Source organism: Chiloscyllium plagiosum, unplaced genomic scaffold (genome assembly GCF_037043375.1).
Source record: "Chiloscyllium plagiosum isolate Xiang-an unplaced genomic scaffold, Cpla_swu_hap1 HiC_scaffold_2, whole genome shotgun sequence".
In the NCBI taxonomy this organism is placed as follows: Eukaryota; Metazoa; Chordata; class Chondrichthyes; order Orectolobiformes; family Hemiscylliidae; genus Chiloscyllium; species Chiloscyllium plagiosum.
Window position 1 is genome coordinate 36,485,344 of NW_028270140.1, and position 25,005 is coordinate 36,510,348.

Below are 25,005 nucleotides of genomic sequence, written 5' to 3' on the forward strand. Positions count from 1 at the left end.
TTGAAAGGAGGATCATGTGGAGCATGAATACAGTCTGTTTCTCAGATGACATGTTAAATTCAGGACCCCCAGTGTCTGCTCAGATAGCTATTAAAAACCAAGCAACATATTGAAAGAGGTTGAGGGTGCTGTAATCATTCCTCAACCAACATGGATAAAAACAAATGATCTGATTAATGTGTTGTTGTCTGTGGGAACATGCTATGCACATATCGGACGTTACATTTTCACCACTCCATGAGTGACAACACTTCGAAAGATATTTTATTGGATATAAAGTGCTTTGTTGTAAAATGTACTATAGATCTCCTCGCTTAATGTTTAGGTTGTGTTCCTGAGAAGCACTACTGTAAGTGAAACATAGGTTCCCAAAGGAATCAATGTTAAAATCGAAGTCAGGTTCCTTGGGAAATCTCCTTGCCCCGAAAAGTCAAAGACCTGGTTGAAATTATGTATTATGAAAGTACATTCCCAGCTGAAATACCACACACTCTGAATGTAGCAGAAATGCAAATGTATAGTTGGTAGGCTGATAGCTTCCCTTGCTGTCTCCATAGAAATAAGCTCACTGCTATACTGGGCATCAGAAGCTCATATTTTCTCTCATTCTTCCTCGCTGACTCTCTGTCTTCTCCCCCACTCCTTTACAATCTGTCTGTCTTTCCTTTGTTAGTTCTGGGTTTGTCTCTGTCTCTCCTTTTCAATTCTCGGCGTCTGTCTCTCACTCGCTCTCTCTCTCTCCTTCTCTTTCAACTCTGGCTTTCTTTACAAACAGCAAACAGAACTCCATGCGATGAATCAATGCACGTCATTACAGGATTGAACATTGACATAAATATGTGCTCGTGCATTGCGAGGAAACAGGATATGAAGATACTAAAAAAATGAAAAGGTTAATTGAGGAAATATCAAATGAGGCCAATCTAAAATAGAAGTCATTTTCCTTTCTGTTAAGGTGAATTTGATTTTGAAAATATTCTTCGATTTTCACATGCCACGTGAACCACCTGATATTCAGACAAACAGTGAAACAAATGTTGACAACAGATTGAAGGGTCATGTTGTTCAGTGTGACCCTTGCATCTTAAGTGTGAATCAGTGCTGCTTTTTTTAAAATCAGGCTCACATCTGCAAAAATGCAAATGTTAGATTCTCTTTGAACATTCTGTCATTAGGTTTGTGCTACTCAATCTTTTGAAGCCAGTTGTTCATTTGTATAAGGCGCAACTCATGAGTGTGATAGAATGTCCTGTTATTTCAGCTCGAACTGCACTGTGTAGTGTTTCCACCTGGATGTTGATTTTTCTCAGCAAGAAAATATCCAAAGGGATCTGACTCTGGCTTTAACATTATTCCTTTGGGAACTTGTGTTTCACTTAATCTCATTTGACCTGAAGTAATGTTTTTCAGGAATGCAACCTCAACTTTAAGTGAGGACGACATATAATGCACTTTACAACCACTGAGTATCTCAAAGTGCTTCATGTCCATTGAGATACTGTTTGAATTGCAGTCATTCTTAGAACTGAGAAAATGCAGCAGCCAATATTTGCACTGCAAACTCCTACAAATGGCAATGTAATGATGACCAGGTGATCTCTTTTATTGGAATGTTCCCTCCTTGTCTGGATAAGTGCATTTCTAACCACATGTAGCTTCAAACACACTCAAGCTCAACATTATTCAGGTCAAAACATATGACAGACACGCAATCCATCACCTTCCACATTCAGTTCCCCCACCACTGCACACACTGGCAGCACTATACATCATTGACAAGAGGCACTGCAAGATCCAAGTCTTTTTCACTCAAACTTGCAACCTCCACCATCAGCAGAACGTGGTAAGAGTTGGAAGTAATTGCAAGTGGGATCCTGTCCCCACCAATGTAAATTCCAGCCAGAATTGAAGGTTAGAAGCACTATCACATTCTCTCCATCAAATGCTGTGACTCCCTGCCTAACAGCACTGTGGGGGCATCTTTGTTACACAGACAGCAGAAGTTAAAGAAGGTTGATCAATAAGAACTGCATGTTGAATGTTGATCTTGCTCATGTTATGCATAACCCTGGATTAACTTTTTAATAAATAGCACATGCCTGTCTGCTTTAAAGAGAAGCATTTTACAAGTGTATGCCTTACTCCAAATGTCAGACTTTGCAAGAAATATTGCAGATCACAACCGAACAATCTTTGGAAAATCTACATATGAAAAGAGAAAGAGAAGTAGATATTTCCTGTTGTATTTATAACTTTGAGTTAATTGGGGTGTGTTCTGCTATAACAAAGACAGTACCCAGACAAGTCCCAATCGAGAAAGATGTCCTCAATAATTATTCCCCAAGGTATTTATCAGCTTTTGCACAGAACTACAGAAGAAAGGCTTGCATCGTGTGGTACTTTTCACATCTTGCAATGGCCCATGAAATACTTGATTGAATGCATTCCGTGCTATAGCATTGGGAAACATGCTGTACAATTAGCAGACAGCAATGTCCCACACAGACAGCGATATAATTGTAACCAACTAAATTATTTTTAATGATAACTTGAGGTTATCATGGGGAGAGCACCTCTGCTCCCATTCAGTGAGGACTGTACCACCGCAGAGATGACAAGAATGGCAAGCAAGATGGCTGGGGATCTGTGATACACCCCGGAACCCTGTGGTCCAATGATATCCTGGCTGATGGTTACTCTGTTTTGCTCATGGGTAACCTGTAAGTTTCTGGGAGCGAAGTACTGTCACATCTCTGAGACCTGTGATGATCTTAGTCTGCAACGAAAAGGAACAAAATTAAGTTGATACAAAAACAGAAATTGCTGGAGAAACTCAAGCATCTGTGGAAAGAAAGAGTTCATGTTTTGAGTCCAGTCTTCATCTGCTTTCTTCCCACAGATGCTGCAGGACCTGCTGAGTTTCTCCAGCAGTTTCTGTTTTTGTTTCAGATTTCCAGCATCCCATAATTCTTTGTTTTGTAAAAATTAATCTGTTATCTGTTTTATAATCATATTGCACGTTGACCCCTTTTTTGTCTGTAACCTCCAGCAATACACACAGCTGCCATGGATATGCTTGGAGGATCGGGTGTGAGCAGTCAGTGCAGGAAGCCTGAAATCATGGCTGATGCTGCCTATGCCATTTTCTCCAAGCCAAAGACATTTACTGGCAACTTTATCATCGATGAAGAACTCCTTAAAGAGGAAGGAATCAAGGACTTTGATATCTATGCTGTTGATCCAGGTATGTATGAGATTCTTGTGGTATCTAACACATTCCAAGTAGATTGGCTTGCAATACTGGCCATAGGCAATTGTCAAAATGAATTAGTTTTTCAACACAGGCGTAATAAATACTGAGGGTAGATTGAGCATTGAGTGGGTTCCATAGGAGGGAGTAATTTTGAGAAGAATCATTTTGGTAACAGTGATAAGAATGTTCTCTCCTGGTTTAGAGCTTAGTGCAGAGGAGTTGGTTTGCTGCTGTTAACCCAGACACACTGAGCTGAAATTATCACTGAACATGAGCAGACTTGAATTTTTTGGTTTTTAAGGGATCGTTGGAGCATGGAATGCTTGGGCCATCATTTGAAAGGGATTGTGTGTTACATATGGAAAATGCAACATAGGTGAATCACTTTCAGATTGCTGAGCCCAACATCCAGCCCATATACAATGAACTGATTGGCTTCTCCTCTGTGTTGTAAACCATAAGAAGTGAAAGAGACTAAGTGAGGGAAATCCAGAGATTGGAACCCAGGCAACTGATGCTGCAGCTGCCAATAAAGGAGTGATTAAAATTGGGGAATGCATACGAGACAATAATTGAAGATCTTGGAGGATTGAGCAGGAATTAGAGGAGTGGAGACGTGAGGAAGCTGAACACAAGGACATAAATTTTAACATTGAGGCATTGTTGAAAGGCTTATGAGCTACTCTAGGGCTTCAGCATAAAAATCATGACCTTGTGCAGTAGTGCTGAGGGAGTGCTGCATAGCCAGATGTGCCATCTTTCAAATGAGATGTTAAACCCTTGGCACTATCTTTCTGCCTGCTCAGATCAATATAAAAGATTCCATGGAAGTAATTCAAAAGAGTGTGTAGGCCACTATGTATCTTTGTATTGACAATGTGAAAAAGGATTATCTGGCCATGACCACATTTCTGTTTGAGGGCTAATATTGTGTGTAAATTATTTGTACAGATTGGAACAGAATCCAGATGGATAGAGGTAAAAGTGGAGAAGATGACACTGATAGGAATAGTCCATATGTCCTCCAACAGGAACTAGACTGTGGGACTGAGAATAAATTAGGAGATTATGAGACCTGTATAAAAGGCAGGTGGGTGACTTGAACCATCATGCAGATTCGGATGGACAGATTGGCGGAGGGAGCCAGAGAAAGAATTCATAAAGTGCAGTCAAGACATTTCCGAGGATAATCGTGACAAACATGACATTACAACACGGGGTGAAGGACAAGTGCTTTCACTGCCATTGGAGAACCAAAGGACTATTCCTGTCGGTGTCACCTTCTCCACATTTCCAACAGGAACTATACTGTGGGGCTAATGTTTCCTTCATTATAGCAGTGACACTTCAGAAGTAGTTCTTCTGCTGTCAAGCACTTGAGGATGTCCAATGGTAGCAAAGAGCACTTGTTAGCATAAGCAGAAGTTTTTCTTTCTTAGTCAGACTTTCTTGCATTTACCTTGTCTAAGTCCTGTTAGAATTTTATAGATCTCAAAGAGATTCTCCATCACCCCTTCACCCCATTTCCTAAAGCTCAGTGAATATAGTCCGAGCTGATCCAGTCTCTCTTCACACATCAGTCATGTTTGTCACTGTTATCCTCTGATTAATTCATTAATCTGTGTTCATGCCATTAATTAATTTACTTTGACCTGAATACTGTGCATATTCAAGAACCATTAACTTGACCTTTTTACCATTTTCTCTCCCCTTCCACCTCATCTTGTGCCATTTTGCTATTTCTCTGTCCCTTCCCATTCCAGTGAGGACATCATGATCTAAATAGCTGCCTTGTAATGCTGGCATATCCTCTTGCTTTGTCAACATGTACGTACACTCTCCCAATCCTTCCCCTCCCACCCCTATAACCACCCCCACCATTAGCTGAAAGCCTTTTCGACACTGTAGTTATTTGATTTGACAGGATACTGTTCCCAGTATGGTTCAAGTGAAGCCTGTTCCGTCAGAATGGCTCCTTTTTATACAAGTACTGGTGCCAGTGCCCCATAAGCTGAAAGCCATTCCACCCATGCCAGTATTTGAGCCATGCATTTAACTTTATTTACCTTCTGATAATTTGCCCATGGGAGATTCCACTTCTCAATTTTGCTCAAAACTGTTCACATTCTTTCAGCAGAGCCACATTCCTGGTCATATCAATGTAGCTGAGTGTAGCTGACAAGAGCTGAACCCCTCTGCTCCCTATCCCCAATGGAATATCCTTAATCCTGACACTAAGCGGGCATCACAGCCTTCAGACTTCTGCTCCCTGCTGCAGAGGACAGTATCGATCCTCCCAATTGTATGGTCCTTTTACAACAATTTACTGTATTCCTATTTCCTCCCGCCACTTGAATGGCTTCCTGCATCAATGGTCCTGCATCTGCAAACTTGCATGTCACACCTTCCTGTTCATGATTACAGACCAGTTTTGAATTACTTGGTCTGAAGTCTGTGACCGCCCTCTGGAACAAAGGATCTAGGTAGCTTTCCTTTTCCCTAATGTGATGCACTGCCTTCAGCTCAGACTGCAGCTCCTGAACTTGGGTCCAAAGTTCCTCAAGCTGCAAACACTTAGTACAGATGTATTCTCTCTGGTTCATGTTGGTGTCCAGTAGCTTCCACATGTCACAGCCACAATGCATCATCCATCCTGCCATCATGCTTATCTGATTTAGTTTATAAATTAATGACACTAAATTCCCTATTCTTTACAAAGTATTCTTATGATCTTTTGTTTTTGTGAAATTAAACATTTTTGAAATTAAATTAAAAAATTTAAAATTAAAAGTTTAAAAATTAAAATCTTATAGTTAGGCCACTATTATTAAGAGAAGAGAAAAGAAAGCACTGGAGACCTTTTCACAAATTAAGGCCTTACTTTTATGACAAAGATTATTCACCAATCCCACTCAGCAATCAACTTGTTTCCCTGCACTCAAGTCACACTGTGGTTTGTGACATTCTCTGCTGATAATCTCACTGCAGGTCAGCCTCTTGATCTACATTTTTTATCCTCCCTGACTTGCCTCGCACACTGGAGAGTTTACTTTTTGCAGGAGAGTCACAGAGTTATGCAGCATGGAAACAAATCTTTTGGTCTAACTTGTCCATGCCAACCAGACATCCTAAACTGATTTAGTCCCATTTCCAGTATTTGACTCATATCCCTCTAAACCTTTCTTATTCATGTACCCATCTGGATGCTTTTTAAATGTTGTAATTGTACCAGCCTTCACCACTTCCTCTGGTTAAATCACGTCTGTTCTCCTTTTGCACTGAAATTCCACTTTGAACCTAATTCCAACACTACACTCACCCAGGCTTCATCCCACTCCATCAAAGTCTCACTGACAGTGTGCTTTGCTCTCAAGTGGTTGGTGGCTCATAGTCATAGAGTCATAGAGATGTACAGCATGGAAACAGACCCTTCAGTCCAACCTGTCCATGCCGACCAGATATCCCATCCCAATTTAGTCCCACCTGCCAGCACCTGGCCCATATCCCTCCAAACCCTTCCTATTCATATATCCAACCAAATGCCCCTAAATGTTGCAATTGTACCAGCCTCCACCACTTCCTCTGGCAGCTCATTCCATATACGTACCACCCTCTGTGTGAAAAAGCTGCCCCTTAGGTCTCTTTTATATCTTTCCCTTCTCACCCTAAACCTATGCCCTCTAGTTCTTGGCTCCCCAACCCCAGGGAAAACACTTTGCCTATTTACCCTATCCATGCCCCTCATAATTTTGTAAACCTCCATAAGGTCACCCCTCAGCCTCCGACACTCCAGGGAAAACAGCCCCAGCCTGTTCAGCCTCTCCGTATAGCTCAAATCCTCCATCCCTGGCAACATCCTTGTAAATCTTTTCTGAACCCTTTCAAGTTTCAAAACATCTTTCTGATAGGAAGGAGATCAAAATTGCACGCAATATTCCAACAGTGGCCTAACCATTGTCCTGTACCCAGTACTCTGACCACTAAAGGAAAGCATACCAAATGCCTTCTTCACTAACCTATCTATCTGCGACTCCACTTTCAAGGAGCTATGAACCTGCACCCCAAGATCTCTTGGTTCAGCAACACTGCCTAGGACCTTACCATTTCGTGTATAAGTCCTGCTAAGATTTGGTTTCCCAAAATGCAGCACCTCGCATTTATCTGAATTAAACTCCATTGCCACTTCTCAGCTGCCCACCTGGTCTTGTTGTAATCTGAGGTAATCCTCTTTGCTGTCCACTACACCTCCAATTTTGGTGTCATCTGCAAACTTACTAACTGTGCCTCTTATGCTCGCATCCAAATCATTTATGTAAATAACAAAAAGTAGAGGACCCAGCACCGATCCTTGCGGCACTCCACTGGTCACAGGCCTCCAGTCTGAAAAAAACCCTCCACCACTACCCTCTGTCTTCTACCTTTGAGCCAGTTCTGTATCCAAATGGTTAGTTCTCCCTGTATTCCATGAGATCTAACCTTGCTAATCAGTTTCCATGGGGAACCTTGTCGATTACCTGACTGAAGTCCATATAGATCACATCTACTGCTCTGCCCTCCTCAATCCTCTTTGTTACTTCTTCAAAAACCTCAATGAAGTTTGTGAGGCATGATTTCCCACGCACAAAGCCATGTTGACTATCCCTAATCAGTCCTTGCCTTTCCAAATACATGTACATCCTGTTCCTCAGGATTCCCTCCAACAACTTGCCCACCACAGATGTCAGGCTCACTGGTCCATAGTTCCCTCGCTTGTCCTTACCACCCTTCTTAAACAGTGGCACCACGCTAGCCAACCTCCAGTCTTCCGGCACCTCACCTGTGATGATCGATGATACAAATATATCAGCAAGGGGGCCCAGCAATCATTTCCCTAACTTCCCACAGAGTTCTCGGGTATACCTGATCAGATCCTGGGGATTTATCCACCTTCAACCGTTTCAAGACATCCAGCACTTCCTCCTCTGTAATGTGGACATTTTGCAAGATGTCACCATCTATTTCCCTACAGTCTATATCTTCCATGTCCTTTTCCACAGCAAATACTGATGCAAAATACTCATTTGGTATCTTCCCCATTTTCTGTGGCTCCACACAAAGGCCGCCTTGCTGATCTTTGCGGGGCCCTATTCTCTCCCTAGTTACCCTTTTGTCCTTAATGTATTTGTAAAAACCCTTTGGATTCTCCTTAATTCTATTTGTCAAAGCTATCTCATGTCCCCTTTTTGCCCTCCTGATTTCCCTCTTAAGTATACTCCTACTTCCTTTATACTCTTCTAAGGATTCACTCGATCTATCCTGTCTATACCTGACATATGCTTTCTTTTTTTTCTTAACCAAACCCTCAATTTCTTTAGTCATCCAGCATTCCCTATACCTACCAGCCTTTCCTTTCACCCTGACAGGAATATACTTTTTCTGGATTCTTGTTTCCAGTCATGGAATGGTTATGGAGCAGAGCTGAAATGAAAGGAAGTCTTAAAACTTTCCTCAGGCTCCTTTAAGAAGTCTTTAAGCCTAAAACATAAGTCAAGTACTGCAGGTGTTGGAATTCTGAAATGAAAACATAAAATTCTGGAAAATTTAGATATGATCTGTGGATAGAGAAACAGAATTAATGTTTCAGGTCACTGATCTTTCTCAGAATGAATACATTAACTCTTGTTTCTCTCTCCACTGTTACTGAATATTAGCATCATTATTTCACCTTAAGTCTTTAATGGGCAGAATTTATAAACTCTGTTAATTCTGTCACAGAACACTTGAATAACCGAAAGGTAAAACTGAAATTGCTGGAGAAACTCAGCAGGTCTGGCAGCATCTGTGGAGGGAAAGTCGAGTTAACATTTGTGGTCCAGTGATCCTTCTTCAGAATGACCGATGAATAATCTATGCTGTTTCGTTACAGGGCACCCTCTACTTCCAGATTTCTTTTTAGACGAGGAACCAGCGGCACTTGCCAAGAAGATGCAGGATCATGGTGAGTTTTTCCTTAGTTTTCAGCATACAGTATCAAGAGAGATGGAATTCACATTAATATCTCATGGAATTGAAACCAGTTGTTCCAGTTTAAATCTGGTTGAAATCAAAGTTAAAAATTCTAAATTTGAAAAACGGCCTGTCAGTCAGGAGCTAAATGCTTGAATGAATGTATGCAGATATTCTTCACAGTTGAAGTTAATATGTGGAACTTGCTTCTTCATTTTGAATCTTTTTGTTAGTATCCTGAGCAATATTCCAACCATCAGATTAGGTTAAATAATTGAAGGCGTTGCACCTGTCAACGACAAAGGTCTGGAATTTCCTCATACCAGCTCTGATTGCCATGTGTCGTTTCTTGGCTAACAGTTAGGGCTTCTTCTACTCACCCAACCAAGGAGTGGTTCACGCCAATGGGCCCAGACCTTTAGGATAGAGTTAATATAGGCACAAGGGATAACTTGACAGTGAATTTGGTGGAAGCTAGGTTTAATCCTGAAGCCTGAGGAAGGACTTATTCATACTCCTCTCAGAGTCATTAGAACGTATTTCCTCCTCCCCAGGCCAGCCATTTCCATCACTCTGTTAATATTTAGCGTGAACCTTCAAACAGATGATTCATGGCCACTCAACTATGTTCTTGAAATGTTCAGAAATTGGGTAACATAGCTAATCTATCACACAGCTTGAGATACATTACTTGTCTTATTGATCCAAACTTATTTTGCATTGCTGGTAATGGTTTTAATTTCTCAGTAGAACCTAATGGTACAAACTGTATGGTGATAGCCCCTCATTAAATCATACAGCACAAAGGAGACCATTGGACCCATCATGCTTATGAGAGTTTTTCTTTAATACTTTAATCTTTGTACATGTCATTGACATAGCCAGGATTCATTATCCATCCCTAATGGTCTTTGAGAGAGTGGAGGTAAGCTCCCTTTAGAATCGCTACAATCTATGTAGTGCAGGAACACTCTTGGTGCTGTTTGAAAGGAAGGTCCAGGATTTTGACCCAATGACAGTGAAGGAACAGCAGTATAGTTCCAAATCAGGATTGTGTGTGGCTTGGATAGAAATTTATAAGTGGGGGTGTTGCCATGCATCAGGTGCTGTTGTCCTTCCATGTGATTCAGGTCAAGCATTTGGAAAGTGGTGCCAAAGGAGTCTTGATGAATTGTTGCAGTCTACTTTAAATGCACAATCAGATTTTTTTGCCCCTCTCCTGTTCTTTCCCCAAAGCTCTTCAAGCAGATATTCAATCTCCTTTGCAAGTTCCTATTGAATCTACCCTTCAGAGTGTGCATTTTAGATCATTGTAATTTTCTTCATCTGGAGTTCTCTGCCTGAATGCAAGTCTGACCCACAGCCCCAAAACCTCCGCCACGGGTAGAGCAAGAGGACAGATTCCAACTCGACCCCATCCGGAGCAAGGATCAAACCTCATACATTTGGCACCGATTTAATCTTAATTGCGCAGCCGACAGAGCCATTGCGCCCACCCCCCACTACGTTCCATGCATGTGTTAGGCTGAAACTATAGATAGTGATGATAGAGGCTTCAACTTCCTTTCCATCCCACAATAGAGTAGGAATCTTTCCTGTCCTTACTGTCTGCCATGTGTCTGTGTTGAAGTGGTTTTCCGGTTGATCCATGTCCTGTTTGGCCATGTAAAGAATGCACTTTCCTTGCTCATCCAGTCCTGGAGTGAGGCTTGAACCCAGAGCTTCTGACACGGAATCAGGCATACTACCCACTGCACCATGAGACTTCCATGTTCATGCATGCTGTGTTAAAATAAATTTTCCGTAGCTGCTTCCGGGTCTATTTCCGAAATACCTTCAATGTATGTCTTCTGGTTGTCAACTTTTCTAAAACAAAATAATTTTGCCTTTGCAGCTCCTTGAAAGCCCTTTATAACTTTGACCATCTTTGAATTTCCCCTTAAGCTCTATCTGTTCCAAGAAGAATGCTCTCATTTTCTCTAACATCACCACCAAACTGCAGTCTTTCACCCCTGGAACCATTCTGTCTAAGTTCCCTTTAGCACTCGGTTCAAGGCTTTGCTTTTTTTTCCTGTACTGTGGTGCCTAATGTTGTAAAGAGTATACCAGCTGGTGCCTAACCATTGTTTAGCAAAGGTTTAGTTTCATGTCACTTGCTCTTGTACCTCTATTAGCAGAACTAAGAATCCTGCCTGGCTTTGTTTTTTTATTAGTTTGTCCTGTCACTTTGCCAGACTTTTACGTGTACCACTGATGTGACTCTGAATGTCTAGACCATTATTGAGTATTTCCTTTCAGGAGCTAGTCCCAAGTTTCAAGCAGGAAAGGAGCAGGCTTCATCGGCAACCGAGGGACCTGTTGCTGAAACGTTCAAGGCTATCGAGGGAGCAATCACTGCTGACGTGGTGAAATCGACTGGAGGCATCTATCAGTTTGAATTGTCTGGTAAAGTTACTTCTGTAAAATTGATGAGTTTAGGCTGAATGCTGGAAGTAAATTTAGATCTTGGTTCCAATAGTTCACAGTTTAAAAATTCACACCAAAGACTCTTCAACCCCCTTGTGTTTTGACATCAAGATAAGCTTCTCCAAACACCAATCTTGATTTTAAAAAAGATTACACTTCTTTTATGAGGTATGGGAGTTACTGGCTAGGGCAGCATTTACTACGTGTCCTTAGTTTCCATTGAAAAGGTGGTGGTGAGCTGCCTCCTTGAGACACCATCGGGAGGGAGTTCCAAGATTTTGACTCAGTGACACTGAAGGAATGACAATACCAGTCCAAGTCAGGGTGTAAGAGACTTAGAGGGAGCTTGGTTTTCCCTTGCATCCGATGCCCTTGTCTTTCTAGGTGATAGAGGCTGAGGGTTTCACAGGTGGGCGGCACGGTGGCACAGTGGTTAGCACTGCTGTCTCACAGCGCCTGAGACCCGGGTTCAATTCCCGCCTCAGGCGACTGACTGTGTGGAGTTTGCACATTCTCCCCGTGTCTTCGTGGGTTTCTTCCGGGTGCTCCGGTTTCCTCCCACAGTCCAAAGATGTGCAGGTCAGGTGAATTGACCATGTTAAATTGCCCGTAGTGTTAGGTAATGGGTAAATATAGGGTATGGGTGGGTTGTGCTTCGGCGGGTCGGTGTGGACTTGTTGAGCCGAAGGTCCTGTTTCCACACTGTAATGTAATCTAATCTAATCTAACTTTGGTGAGTTGATCCAGTGCCACTTTGTAGATGGTACACACTACTGCTACTGAGAGTTGGTGGTGGAGAGAGTGGATGTTTGTGGATGTGGCACCAATCAAGTGACCTGCTTTGTCCTGGATGGTGTCAAGCTTCTTGAATGTTATTGGAGCTGCACTCATCCCGGCAGGTTTTTTAAAAAAATTCATTCGTGGGATGTGGGTGTCGCTGACTAGGCCAGCATTTATTGCTCGTCCTTAATTGCCCAGTGGGAGTCACATATAGGCCAGACCAAGTAAAGATGGCAGTTTCCTTACCTAAAGGACATTAGTGAACCAGATGGGATTTTCCTGACAATCGTCTAATAATGGTCATTATTAGACTCTTATTTCCAGATCTGTCATGGAGACATTTGAACTCAGGTCCCCTTGAGTCATTAGGTTAGTGTCAAGATTAGAGTGGTGCTGGAAAAGCACAGCAGGCCAGGCAGCATCCTGATGAAGGGCTTTTGCCTGAAACATAGATTTTCCTGCTCCTCAGATGCTGCCTGACCTACTGTGTGTTTCCAGCACCACTCTAACCTTGACTCTAATCTCCAGCATCTGCAGTACCCACCTCCACCTTATTGGATTAGTGGTCTACTGATAAAACCAGTAGGCCATCGCCTCCTCAAGTGAGGAATATTCCATCACTGAGCTGACTTGAGATGATAAAGCTTTAACCCTTTCACCCCTGGACCCTGCAATTTGTTTTTCCTTACTGGATATGTAGCTAACTTTTCGATTTAAAGTGCTTATTGAATCTAATGCCAAGACCCTTTAAGGCATTTTATTCCAAATTGTCATAACTCACTGCATCAATCTCTGATTTTTTTTGACAATTGAAAGTGCCATCTCTGGAAATAGCTGGGAACTTTGCGGAATTCAGTGCTATTATTGTGCCACAGAGCCTTAGACTACCATAGAAGCCGTACAGCATGGAAACAATCCCTTCAATCCAACTTGTCAATACCAACCAAGTTTCCCAAACTTAATTAGTCCGTTTGCATGTGTTTGGCCCATATCCCTCTAAATCTTTGCAATCCATGTATCTGTCCAAATGTCTTTTAAATGTGTGACTCTACCTGCACATACCATTTCATCTGGCAGTTCATTCCACTCTGTGTGAAAAAGTTACCATTCAGGTCCCTTTTAAATCTTTCTCCTGTAACCTTCAAAATGTTGTCTAGTTTTGAACTTCCCTACCCTAGGGAAAAGACCTTTGCTATTCACCTTAGCTTTGCCCCTCATATTAAGGGGCGGCACGGTGGCTCAGTGGTTAGCACTAGGTACCTGGGTTCGATTCCTACCCCGGGCGACTGTCTGTGTGGAGTTTGCACATTCTCCCTGTGCCTGCGTGGATTTTTCAAATCCGGTCTACTCCCACCGTCCAAAGATGTGCAGGGCTGGTGAATTGGCTGTGCTAAATTGCCCATAGTGATAGATGCATTAGTCAGGATAAATATAGGCTAGGGGAATGGGTCTGGGTCGGTTACTCTTTGGAGGGTCGGTGTGGACTTGTTGGGTCAAACGGTCTCTTCCAGACTGTAGAGAATCTAATCTAATCTAATTTTATACACCTTCATAAGGTCATCCCTTTCGCTGTTCTGCTCCAATGAAACAAATCCCAGTCTATCCAGTCTATTTTTATATCTCAAATCCTCCAGACCCAGCAACATCCTCGTAAATCTTTTCAGAACCTTCTCCAATTTAATAATATCCTTCCTGTAGCAGGCCAACCAGAATAGTACACAGTACTCCAAAAGTGGCCTCACCCAAATACCTCGCATTTATCCAAATTAAATTCCATTTGCCATTCTTCAGTCCATTGACCTAATTGATCAAAATCCATTTGTAATCTTAGATAACCTTCTTTACGTTCACTATACGATCCATTTTGGTGTCAATCACAAACTTACTAACCATGCTTCCTAAATTTTCATCCAAATAATTTACATGAATGACAATAGAGTCCCTACAGTGTGGAAGCAGGGCCTTCAGCCCCAACAAGTCAACAACAACCCTCCAAAGAGTCAGATCCATTCCCCTACCCTATATTTACCCCTGACTAATGCAGCTAAGATACCTGAACACTATGGCCAATTTAGTATGGCCAATTCACCTAACTTGCATATTTTGTTTTGGATTGTGGGAAGAAACCATAACACCTGGAGGAAACCCACACAGACACGGGGAGAATGTGCATACTCCACACAGAAAGTCAGCTGAGGCTAGAATTGAACCCAGGTCCTTGGCGCTGTGAGGCAGCAGTGCTAACCACTGAGCCACCGTGCTGCCCTGCATGTGGTGGCTCAGTTGACAAACAACACTGGACCCAGCCCTGCAGAACAGCACTGGTCACAGGCCTCCAGTCCAAAAAACAATCCTCCACCAGCACCCTCTCTCAATCCTACTGTCAACCCAATTTTGTATCCAATTGGCAAGCTCTCCTTGAATCCCATGCGACCTAACTTTACTAACAAGCCTACCATGCGGAACCTTGTCAAAAACTTTTCTAAAGTCCACATAGGTAATGTGTACCACTGTCCCTCATATATGCTTTTAGTCATGTCCTCAAAAAAAGCTCCATTAAGTTTGTGAGACATTATTTTCCATGCACAAAGCTAGAAATATAATGGCTTCACTTGTAAGGTTATAGGTTACTGCACTCCCCCCTCATGACTGAACCTTGATCAACAAACTGGTGTTCTACTGTAGCATGATCTGTTAGCGCATGGAAATTTGTTTTTCTCAGACCCCAGAATTGTCAATCTGCAAATGGGCCCAAAGGCTCCCTTCACCCACTCACTTTGACTCTCGGTAATGAGACACCAAAAGGTTGTAAAGAAACTTTCTAATAATTGCTGAAACATTTTTCTTCTGCTTTAACTTAAGTGGATGGCTTTTACTGATAATGTGCAGTTTCATACTGAACTGCTCTCATTTGCCCTTTGAATTGCATCTTCATGATTTGCTTAAACAGGTGATCATCCAGGAACCTGGTACATGGATCTGAAGAATGACAGTGGCAGCATTGGACATGGAAGTTTCCCAGGGAAGGTTGATGTGCAGATGAGCATGAGTAGTGAGGACTTTGTGAAAATGTTTACAGGTGAGCTTTAATAGGAACATGGATGGGCTCTTGAGCCTGTTCCTCCTCTCAGTTCGATCATGATTCAACTGATTTCAACTTCCCTCTTTAGTTGCCTTGGATACCTTTGTCTGTCATCAACAACAACAACTTGCATTTATGTAGCCTCTTTAATACAATAGAAGATACAAGATGCTGTGCAGGAACATTGGCCAGCAAAATTTGTCACCAAACCACATAATGAAAGTTTGGACCGATGAGCTTTACAGTGTAGTACGGAAGGAGACCACTTAGCCCATTGTGTCCACATCAGTGTGTTTTTGGAGTTATCTGAATGATTCCATAGCTCTGTCAATGCTTCCCTATGAATTGTTGATATTAAATCTGCTTCTGGTACCCATTTGAGGCAGCGCACTCCAGATCACAACTCACCTGTGGTTCCTGGCAATGCATCTATTTGAAAAAAAGACTGAGCATTTTAAGAGAGGCTAAAGTTGCTCAAAGCGAGAATCTTTGAATGGACTTGCTGTGATCCTTTTCCAAAACCTCTCTTGTCAACCAACTTTGCCTTTTGGGCAGCATGATGGCTCAGTGGTTAGCACTGCTGCCTCACAGCACCAGGGACCCAGGTTTGATTCCAGCCTCGGGCGACTGTCTCTGTAGAGTTTTCGTATTCTCCTTGTGTCTGTGTGGGTTTTCTTCAGGTGCGCCGGTTTCCTCCCACCGTCCAAAGATGTGCAGGTTAGGTGGATTAGCCATGGGAAACCCAGGGTTACAAGGATAGGATCGGGGGTGTGTGTCTGGATAGATGCCCGTCAGAGGGGTGGTGTGGACTCAATGGGCTTAATAGTCTTCCACACTGTAGGGATTCTATGACTCTAAAGGAGGAGATTAATATTTGAAATCTGGTCTGAACAAAGGTTCATACAAGAGCACCAGCATGGACTAGTTGGGTCAAATGGCCTGTTTCTATGCTGTATTTTCTGTGTAAGACATGTTTTCTTTTGTGCTAAATGGTCCAGTTAATATAAACCTCATATCCTATTTACTATGGTTTTGATTTCTTTGTATTGATTGTAGCCTTTCAGAAATGATAACATCAAGAGCTTCTGCTCTTTACCTGTTGTATGTGCACTTTAAGCTTCAGTCATGTCCCTCTGGGTGGAGGAAGAGTGAGAAAAGTCTTACCTGTACTAATATTCTCGAAAGTGAGAACATGAGTGGAATGCTTGGAGTGGAAGAGATTTTTTTGTCACAGACCTGAGAAACATAGCTGTGGAAACATGCTGTGGTGTGGGAAAAGCGAAGGTATTAAAACATAAAACAAAGGAAACCTCCTTCTACAACAATTTATCTTTAGATATTAAGATACAAAATGGTTAAATGCACTTCATAAAAGTGATTCTCAAACAAATAAGCCACCGAGCCACATGAGGAGGCAAGGGGAAGATGAGAAAAAGTGTGATCAAAGAAGTCTATTTTAAGCAACATTCTGCAAGGAGAGAGATTTAGTGAGCGAATTCCAGGGCTCAAGGCCGCCACAGTTAAAGAAACACTGTCAATGTTACATTGACTAAAATTGAATTCTAAATGGCCAAAATGGCAGGAGAGCTGATATATCACAGACCATTTGATTTGATTTACTATTGTCACGTTTACCTAGGTACAGTGAAAAGTTTTGTTTTGTGTGCAGTACAGGCAAATGATACAATACAAAGTGCATTAGGGTAATAGAACAGAGCGCAGAATACAATATTATGGCTGCAGCGAAGATGCACAAAGAGCGAAACCAACATTTAAATTTTAAAATTTGAGAGGTCCTTTCAGAAGTCTGATAACAGCGGGGAAGAAGTTGTTCTTGAATCTCTTGGTAAGTTGGTGGAAGCTTTTGTACATTCTGCCTAATAGGAGAGGTTGGAAGAGATTATAACCGGGTCGGTAGGGGTCTTTGATGATATTGGCTGCCTTCCTGAGGCAGTGAGAAGTTTTGATGGAGTCACTGGGTGGAAGGCTAGTTTGTGTGATGGACTGGCTGCATTCACAACTGTCTGTAGTTTCTTATGGTCCTGGGCAGAGCATCGCCATATTAAGCTGTGATGCATTTGGATAGAATGCTTTCCATGTGCATCTATAAAATTGTTAAGAGTCTTTACAGACATGCCAAATTTCTTTAGCCTCCTGAGGATCTAGAAGCACTATTGTGCTTTTAGAAATAGAATAAGTTATCAAGATGGAGTGTGGCTAGTCCATGGAGGAATTTGCAAATGAAGAGACAAATTTTAAAATCAAGGCCTTGTTTAATTTGCATTGAAAATATCGGTTGGCAAGAACAGGGATAACAGGTGATTGGCACTTGATGCTGTTTAGGATATGGGCTACAGAGTTTTGGATGAGGTGAAATTGGTGTTAGATGGAAGAGCAGCTAACACGGAGCTTGTAGTAATTAAATCCAGAGATAACCAAGGCAAGGATGAGAGTTTCAATAGCACATGAACTGAGACAGGGTGAAGTCAGCCAATGTTACAGAGATGGGAATTGGAGCGCTTATTAGTGATGTGGCTATGTCATCAAAAGCTCATCTCTGGGTGATATACCACACACCAAGATGACAGATGCCTGCCTAAGCCTCAAACTATTGCTGAGGAGAGCGAGGGAACAGGATTTATACCAGATACCAGAGATAATGACTTCAATCTGCCCAAGATTTAGCTGGTACTTAATTAACATTCTTGAGGTATAGAATTGAAAAGCAGAGAGGTTATTGCAAAACTTGTATGGAGCCTTAGTTAGACCACACATGGTTGTTACATATGGAGTATTGTGCATGGTTGCACAGTAGGAGTATGGCACGTGAAGGAAATGTTGAAAATATTCACAAAGATATTGTCAGAACTGAGGAATTCCAACTATCAGGAAATGTTGGGTTTACATGAGATGCTTATCTATAGAAATGAGATTGTTTAAATATGATTTCTTGGAGCTCAGTTCTAAAAAATGAAATTACATACCAAGATGGAGAAAGTCAGCTCCATTTCATTTTCCTCACATCTGACCATTGCCCTAGTACCCACCCCAGACCCAAGTAAAGCCCCCGCTAGCCCTACTGCCCTTGTGCCTCGAGAGCTTGAAGTGGCCAGGATTGGCCATTTAAGGCCCTGAATCTTGCTCTATAAAAATGTTGGATATTGCAAGATTGAGAAACTTGTTTTCTTTTTAATCTTCATTGAAAAGCTGGGAAGGCAAGGGCTGGGAGAGCATGTCATTCGCTGGGTGTCCTATGCACATCATGGTTTTCGCTTCAAAAGAAGTTAGGACCCCCACCAGCTCTCTCTCCCACTCCACCTGGCCTCCATAACGTGTTACTGTCAGCCACCCCTGACTCCCAAACTCTTGGCTCCCCTTCTGAAACCCCAAAGCTTACCCCTTTACCCCTGTGTCATGCCCATATCTTTTTCTTTCTGGGACTCCAGCAGTGCCCATGGCTGAGTTTTGGCTCTGCTGGGATAGCCAGTTTGAAGAGTGATTCATGATAGTAGGAGTTCCACTGAAGAGCAGATGTCTGACCCTCAGCCCATTAAGAGTACATTGTGGCTGCGAGTGGTCTTGTTTCAAGGCACTGGGTTTTGAACTGACTTTGCTTCCAACCTCCTCCAAACCCCACTGTCAAATCCAGCCCGACGTTTCGATTTGAGGTTGATCACAAGTTGGAGCCTTAAACAGAAGGTATTGATGAATAAATCAGTTAAGAAGAAACAGTTTTACCCAGAGTGGTGAGAATTTGGAACTCACGACCACATCAAGCAGTTGAGGCAATTAAGAGAGGTACATTTAACAAAAAGCTGAATAACCACACAAAGGAGAAAGAAATGGCAGTGAATGTTGTCAGGAGAAGATGAAAGAAGGGAGGGGGAGGTAAATGAGTAGCATAAACCCTGGCAGGCAGAAACCTTTTTTACTATGTAAGAATAGTTTACTATATTTGTTTACTGCTCTGTTTCAGGTAAGGTGAAACCCACCATGGCGTTCATGTCTGGCAAGTTGAAGATTAAAGGAGACATGTCACTAGCCATCAAACTGGAGAAGCTGATGACCCAATTCAAAGCCAAACTGTAACCAGCAGGGAATTCAGTTTCTTTCATTATCAATGCGGAATGCAATAGCCTTACAAATACAAATTTTTATATCTACCTGCATGAATTCGCAATTTGCCATTTGATTCCTGCCCATTTATTTCTTCCAATTATTGAGCACCAGTCATTCTGCTCAAAGCATTTAACTTCATGGTAAAGTAAATAAAATTCTGAATTTTTGAAATGAATTGTTTAGCATCACTCCCAAAACAATCCTGACTGAGAGTTCTCGTTGGCTGTGCACCATCCAAAGTCATGTCTGATTTAGTGCAGGATGCCAAAGGACTGTTTGGAGATGAGGGGATTAAGGTTGTTTATGATGGATGCCTGTCTTTGTTAAAATTGCCTTTGTTCAATCAGTCAGACAAGTCTGAGTTCATTGCTGTTTTAGGGCCGACGAGTAACTGTATTTTAAGAAACACAATTTCATTTTATGAATTGTCATACATTATTGTCATGAAGTCAATACAGATATTGATAAAACATTAAATTTAATTAATATCACACAAGAATGATTGTTATTTATTTGTAATTGATGTACCTTGATTTGTTTTGGAGCAGTGTCTCCTTTTTGCACATTGTAGGAGAGTCCAGCTTTTGATCCTGGCTGTGACTGCAAATGCTTTTGTTGTGTTATGTAGACCATGGCTCCTTGGGTCTGCTCTACCAGCAGTAGTTATGAAGTGCAGGCTCTTGAACCTACTGTGTTTTTTTTGTAAGTTCACTATTGTCTTTGAGAACCTGAAAACCTCATTGAAAATGAGTGGAAAACTTCTCACATGACCTAACTTGCAATCCCTGATACTGTTCCTAGAACAAAGAAAATTACAGCACAGAAACACAGGCCCTTTGGTCCTCTAAGCCTGCACTGATTCAGGTCCTCGATCTAAACCTGTCACCTATTTTCTAAGGATCTGTATCCCTTTGCTCCGTGCCCATTCATGTATCGTCTAGGTACATCTTAAATGATACTATCGTGCCCGCCTCTACCATTCTCTACTGGCAATGCATCCCAGGCACACCCCCACCATCACACCCCAACCTTCCATGCATATCTCCTTAAACTTTTCCCCTCTCGCCTTTAACTCATGACCCCTAGAAATTAAGTCCCCCACTCTGGGGGAAAAAGCTTCTTGCTATCTGCCCTGTCTATACCTCTCATGATTTTGTCGACCTCAATCAGGTCCCCCCTCAACCTCCGTCTTTCTAATGAAACTAATCCCAGTCTACTCAATCTCTCTTCACAGCTAGCACCCTCCATACCAGGCAACATCCTGGTGAACCTCCTCTGCACCCTCTCCAAAGCATCTATATCCTTCTGGTAACGCGGCAACAAGAACTGTACGCAGTATTCCAAATGTGGCCTAATCAAAGTCCTACACAACTGTAACATGATCTGCCAGCTCTTGGCCTCGATACCCCATCCGATGAAGGAAAGCATGCCGTATGCCTTCTTGACCACTCGATCAACCTGCGTTGCCACCTTCAGGGTACAATAGACCTGAACACCCAGATCTCTCTATATATCATTTTTCCTCAGGACTTTTCCATTTGCCATATAGTTCACTTTTGAATTGGATCTCCCAAAATGCATCACCTCACATTTGCCTGGATTGAACGCTATCTGCCATTTCTCCGCTCAACTCTCCAATCTATCTATATTCTGCTACATTCTCTGAAAATCCCCCTCACTATCTGCTACTCCACCAATCTTAGTATCATCTGCAAATTTACTAATCAGACACCTATACCTTTCTCCAGATCATTTATGTATTATCGCAAACAACAGTGGTCCCAACACGGATCCCTGTGAAACATCACTGGTCACAGTTCTCCATTTTGAGAAACTCCCTTCCACTACTACTCTCTGTCTCTTGCTGCCCAACCAGTTCTCTATCCATCTAGCTAGTACATCCTTGACACTATGTGACCTCACTTTCTCCATCAGCCTACCATGGGGAATGCCTTTTTGAAGTCCATGTGTATGACATCTACAGCCCTTCCCTCATCAATCAACTTTGTCACTTCCTCAAAGAATTCTATTAAGTTGGCAAGATATGACTGTCCCTGCACAAAATCATGTTGCCTATCGCTGATAAGCCCATTTTCTTCCAAATGTAAATAGATCCTATTCCCTCAGCATCTTCTCCAGCAGCTTCCCTACCACTGATGTCAGGCTCGCCGGTCTATAATTACCTGGGATTATACCTGCTACCCTTCTTAAACAAGGGGACAACATTAGCAATTCTCCAGTCCTCTGGGATTCACCTGTGTTCAAGGATGCTATAAAAATATCTATTAAGACCCTAGCTATTTCCTCTCTCGCTTCCCTCAGAAACTTGGGATGGATCCCATCTGGACCTGGAGACTTGTCCACCTTAATACCCAATACTTCCTCCTTCCTTATTCTGACTTGACCTAGAGTAATCAAACATCTACCCCTAACCTCAACATCATCATTTCTATCTCCTCAGTGAATACTGATGCAAAGTACTCATTAGGAATCTCACCCATTTTCTCTTACTCCATGCATAACTTTCCTCTTTTGTTCTTGAGTGGGCCAACCCTTTCCCTAGTTACCCTCTTGCTGCTTTTGTACGAATAAAAGGCTTTGGGATTTTTCTTAATCCTGTTTGCTGAAGATATTTCATGACCCCTTTCAGCCCTCTTAATTCCTCATTTCAGATTAGTCCAACTTTCCTGATATTCTTCCAAAGCTTTGTCTGTTTTCAGTCGCCTAGACCATATGTATGCTTCCTTTTTCCTCCTCGCTCATCTCACAATTTAGCCTGTCATCCATGATTCCCTAATCTTGCCGTTTCTATCCCTCATTTTCACAAGGATATGTCTGTCCTGCACTCTAATCAACCTCTCTTTAAAAGCCTCCCACATATGAAATATGGATTTATCTTCACATGTACCTACTGTGACCTAAAACTCTATTTCCTTGCAAGACATTATCAATGCAAGCTTCTAAGTGTGAATGATGAGCTGTTAAAAGAAAACACCAAGTTTTTTTACTTGACTTCACTTCACACCTGAAACGGTTAACATGTTTGCTACAACACAGCTCCATGGATTTGCTGTCATTGACCAAGTGACTTGAATCATAGAATGATATCATTCAGAAGCAGGCCATTTGTTCCACCATCTCTGTCTCACCTCTTTGAATATACTATCCAATTAGACCATCTAACCCTGCAATTTTTCCTCAGCAAAGGTACATCTGTTTCCCTTCTGTCAGTTCTCAATAAACCTATTTTCACCAGCCTTTCTGGCAGCACATTCCAGATCATAAATAAATGACGTTGATTTTTCTACAAGTTGTCTCCTGCTTTTTCTTGTCAATTACCTTGTGTCTCTTTGTTATTTCCCTTCCCCATGAGGAATCATTTTTGCTTATATACTGAAAACAAAATTCTGAAAACCTCTATTAAAATTAATTATAACATAAGAAATAGGAGCAGGAGTAGGCTATTCAGCCAATCAAACTAACCCTGTCATTAATTAGGTGATAGCTGATCTGCCCCAGGCCTCAATTTTTCTTTCATGCCAGCTCAGCATAGCCCTCAACTCAATATTTCAATATGTATTTACCTCTTTGAAGTGATGTAGCCTCACAGCTCTGTGTGGTAGAGAATTCCAGATGTTGACTACTCTGTGAGAGAAAACATTGCTTTGCATTTCAGTTTTAAATGAGTGTCCCTTTATTCTGTAACTATATCCCTGAATTTGAGGTGCCCCCACTGTCACAATTCTTAGAATCTTTATTTGTTTCAGTAAATCACCCCTTACTCTTCTAAATTCTAGTGCATAAAGGTGTAACCTGTTCAGCCATTCTTGATAAGTCAACCCCTTCATCTCAGGAATTAGCGCAGTGAATGTCTTTCAAACTGACTCCAGTTTCGGTACATCTTTTCTTAAATATAGGGACCAAAACTATACACAGTGCTCGAGGTGTGACCTCACCATTACCCTGTGCAATTGGAACACAGCTTCCCTATTTTCAAACTCCAACCCCATTGGAATAAAGGCTAAAATTCAATTTGACTTCTTAATTGCCGGAGGAGGTGGTAGATGCAGATACGGATACAACATTTAGAAGACATTTGGACAGGTACATGGATAGGGAAGGTTTCGAGCAATATGGGCCAAATGCAGGAAAATGAAATTGGTTTAGTTTGATAAACTTTACCATCAGGAACGAGTTGGACCAAAGCGTTTGTTTCTGGGCTCGATGCCTCTATGACCTACTGCATTTGCATGCTAACTATTTCATGCACAAGAACACAGATCCCTCTGTGTTGCACCTTTTTGAAGTTGCCCTTCATTTAAATACCAGTTTGATTTTGATTCTTCCTACCAATGTGCCTGACCTCGCACTTTGTGACATTAAACTCCATCAGTTGTGAATTTGCTGAGTATGGAGGACGGTCGCTTTGAATCTGATCATGTGACATCAGCCATTTTGGGCAAGAAGCAGCTTAGTTGAATTTAAATGGAGGGCAACTTCAAAAAGGTGCAATCTCAGTGTTCCTGCAGAGTGATCACCTATTTTATAAAGCTGCTACTGTTTTAAACACTTTGGCCTTTTGGTCTTTCTTGAGATGTAACATCATCTGCCATATTTTTGCCAACTGATCTACATCCCCTTGCAAATTCCTTATATCGTCATCATCACATGCCCACCTGCCTATTTTTGTACCATTAGCAAACTTTGTATACTTTACACTTTACCCACTCCTTCAAGTCACTAATATAGATTATAAATAATTGATGCACTTGGACTGATCCTTATAGCATTCCACCAGTTACATCTTTCCAACCTGAAAAGAGACTCATTAATCCTGTCACATTCTTGTGTGTTAACCAATCAATGCTAATACATTAATCCCAATACTGAGAGCTGGACTACTATACAACAGCTTTTTTATATGGCACTTTATTGAATGCCTTCTGGAAAGCATTACATCTGCTCGTACCCCGTTTATTAACTTTACTTTATCTCCTCAAACAAATCTAGCCCAGAGAATAGGAAATTGAAAAAAAAGCAAGTGAATTGCGATCTCATCTGAAAGGAGTGTTTGGGACTTTGGACACTGAACAGAGAGGCAGGAGGTAAAAGGCAGAAGTCACACTTCCTGCAGTTGTATAGGAAGGAGATGAGATATTGGGGGTGATTGAGTAGTGGACCAAGGTGTCACAGAGGGAATGATCCCTCTGGAATGTTTACAGGGAAAGGACATGTTTTGGTGGTGGCAGCATTCTGGAGGTGCAGGGAATGGCAGAGGGTGATCCTTGGAATGAGCAGGATGATGGGATGGAAAGTGAGG

At 41.9% G+C, this 25,005-nt stretch overlaps 1 protein-coding gene across 1 annotated transcript in view; it reads left to right on the forward strand.

Moving 5' to 3' along the window:
- Positions 1 to 20,184, forward strand: part of hsdl2 (hydroxysteroid dehydrogenase like 2) — a 131,881-nt gene extending 111,697 nt beyond the window's left edge. Inside the window, exons 7-11 of the mRNA XM_043715880.2 lie at positions 3,050 to 3,244; positions 9,159 to 9,230; positions 11,537 to 11,683; positions 15,435 to 15,563; positions 19,543 to 20,184. Coding sequence (XP_043571815.1) covers positions 3,050 to 3,244; positions 9,159 to 9,230; positions 11,537 to 11,683; positions 15,435 to 15,563; positions 19,543 to 19,655 — 656 coding nt within the window. The 3' untranslated portion in view covers positions 19,656 to 20,184. The remainder of the gene's footprint in view (positions 1 to 3,049; positions 3,245 to 9,158; positions 9,231 to 11,536; positions 11,684 to 15,434; positions 15,564 to 19,542) is intronic.
- The last annotated feature ends 4,821 nt before the right edge of the window (positions 20,185 to 25,005 follow it).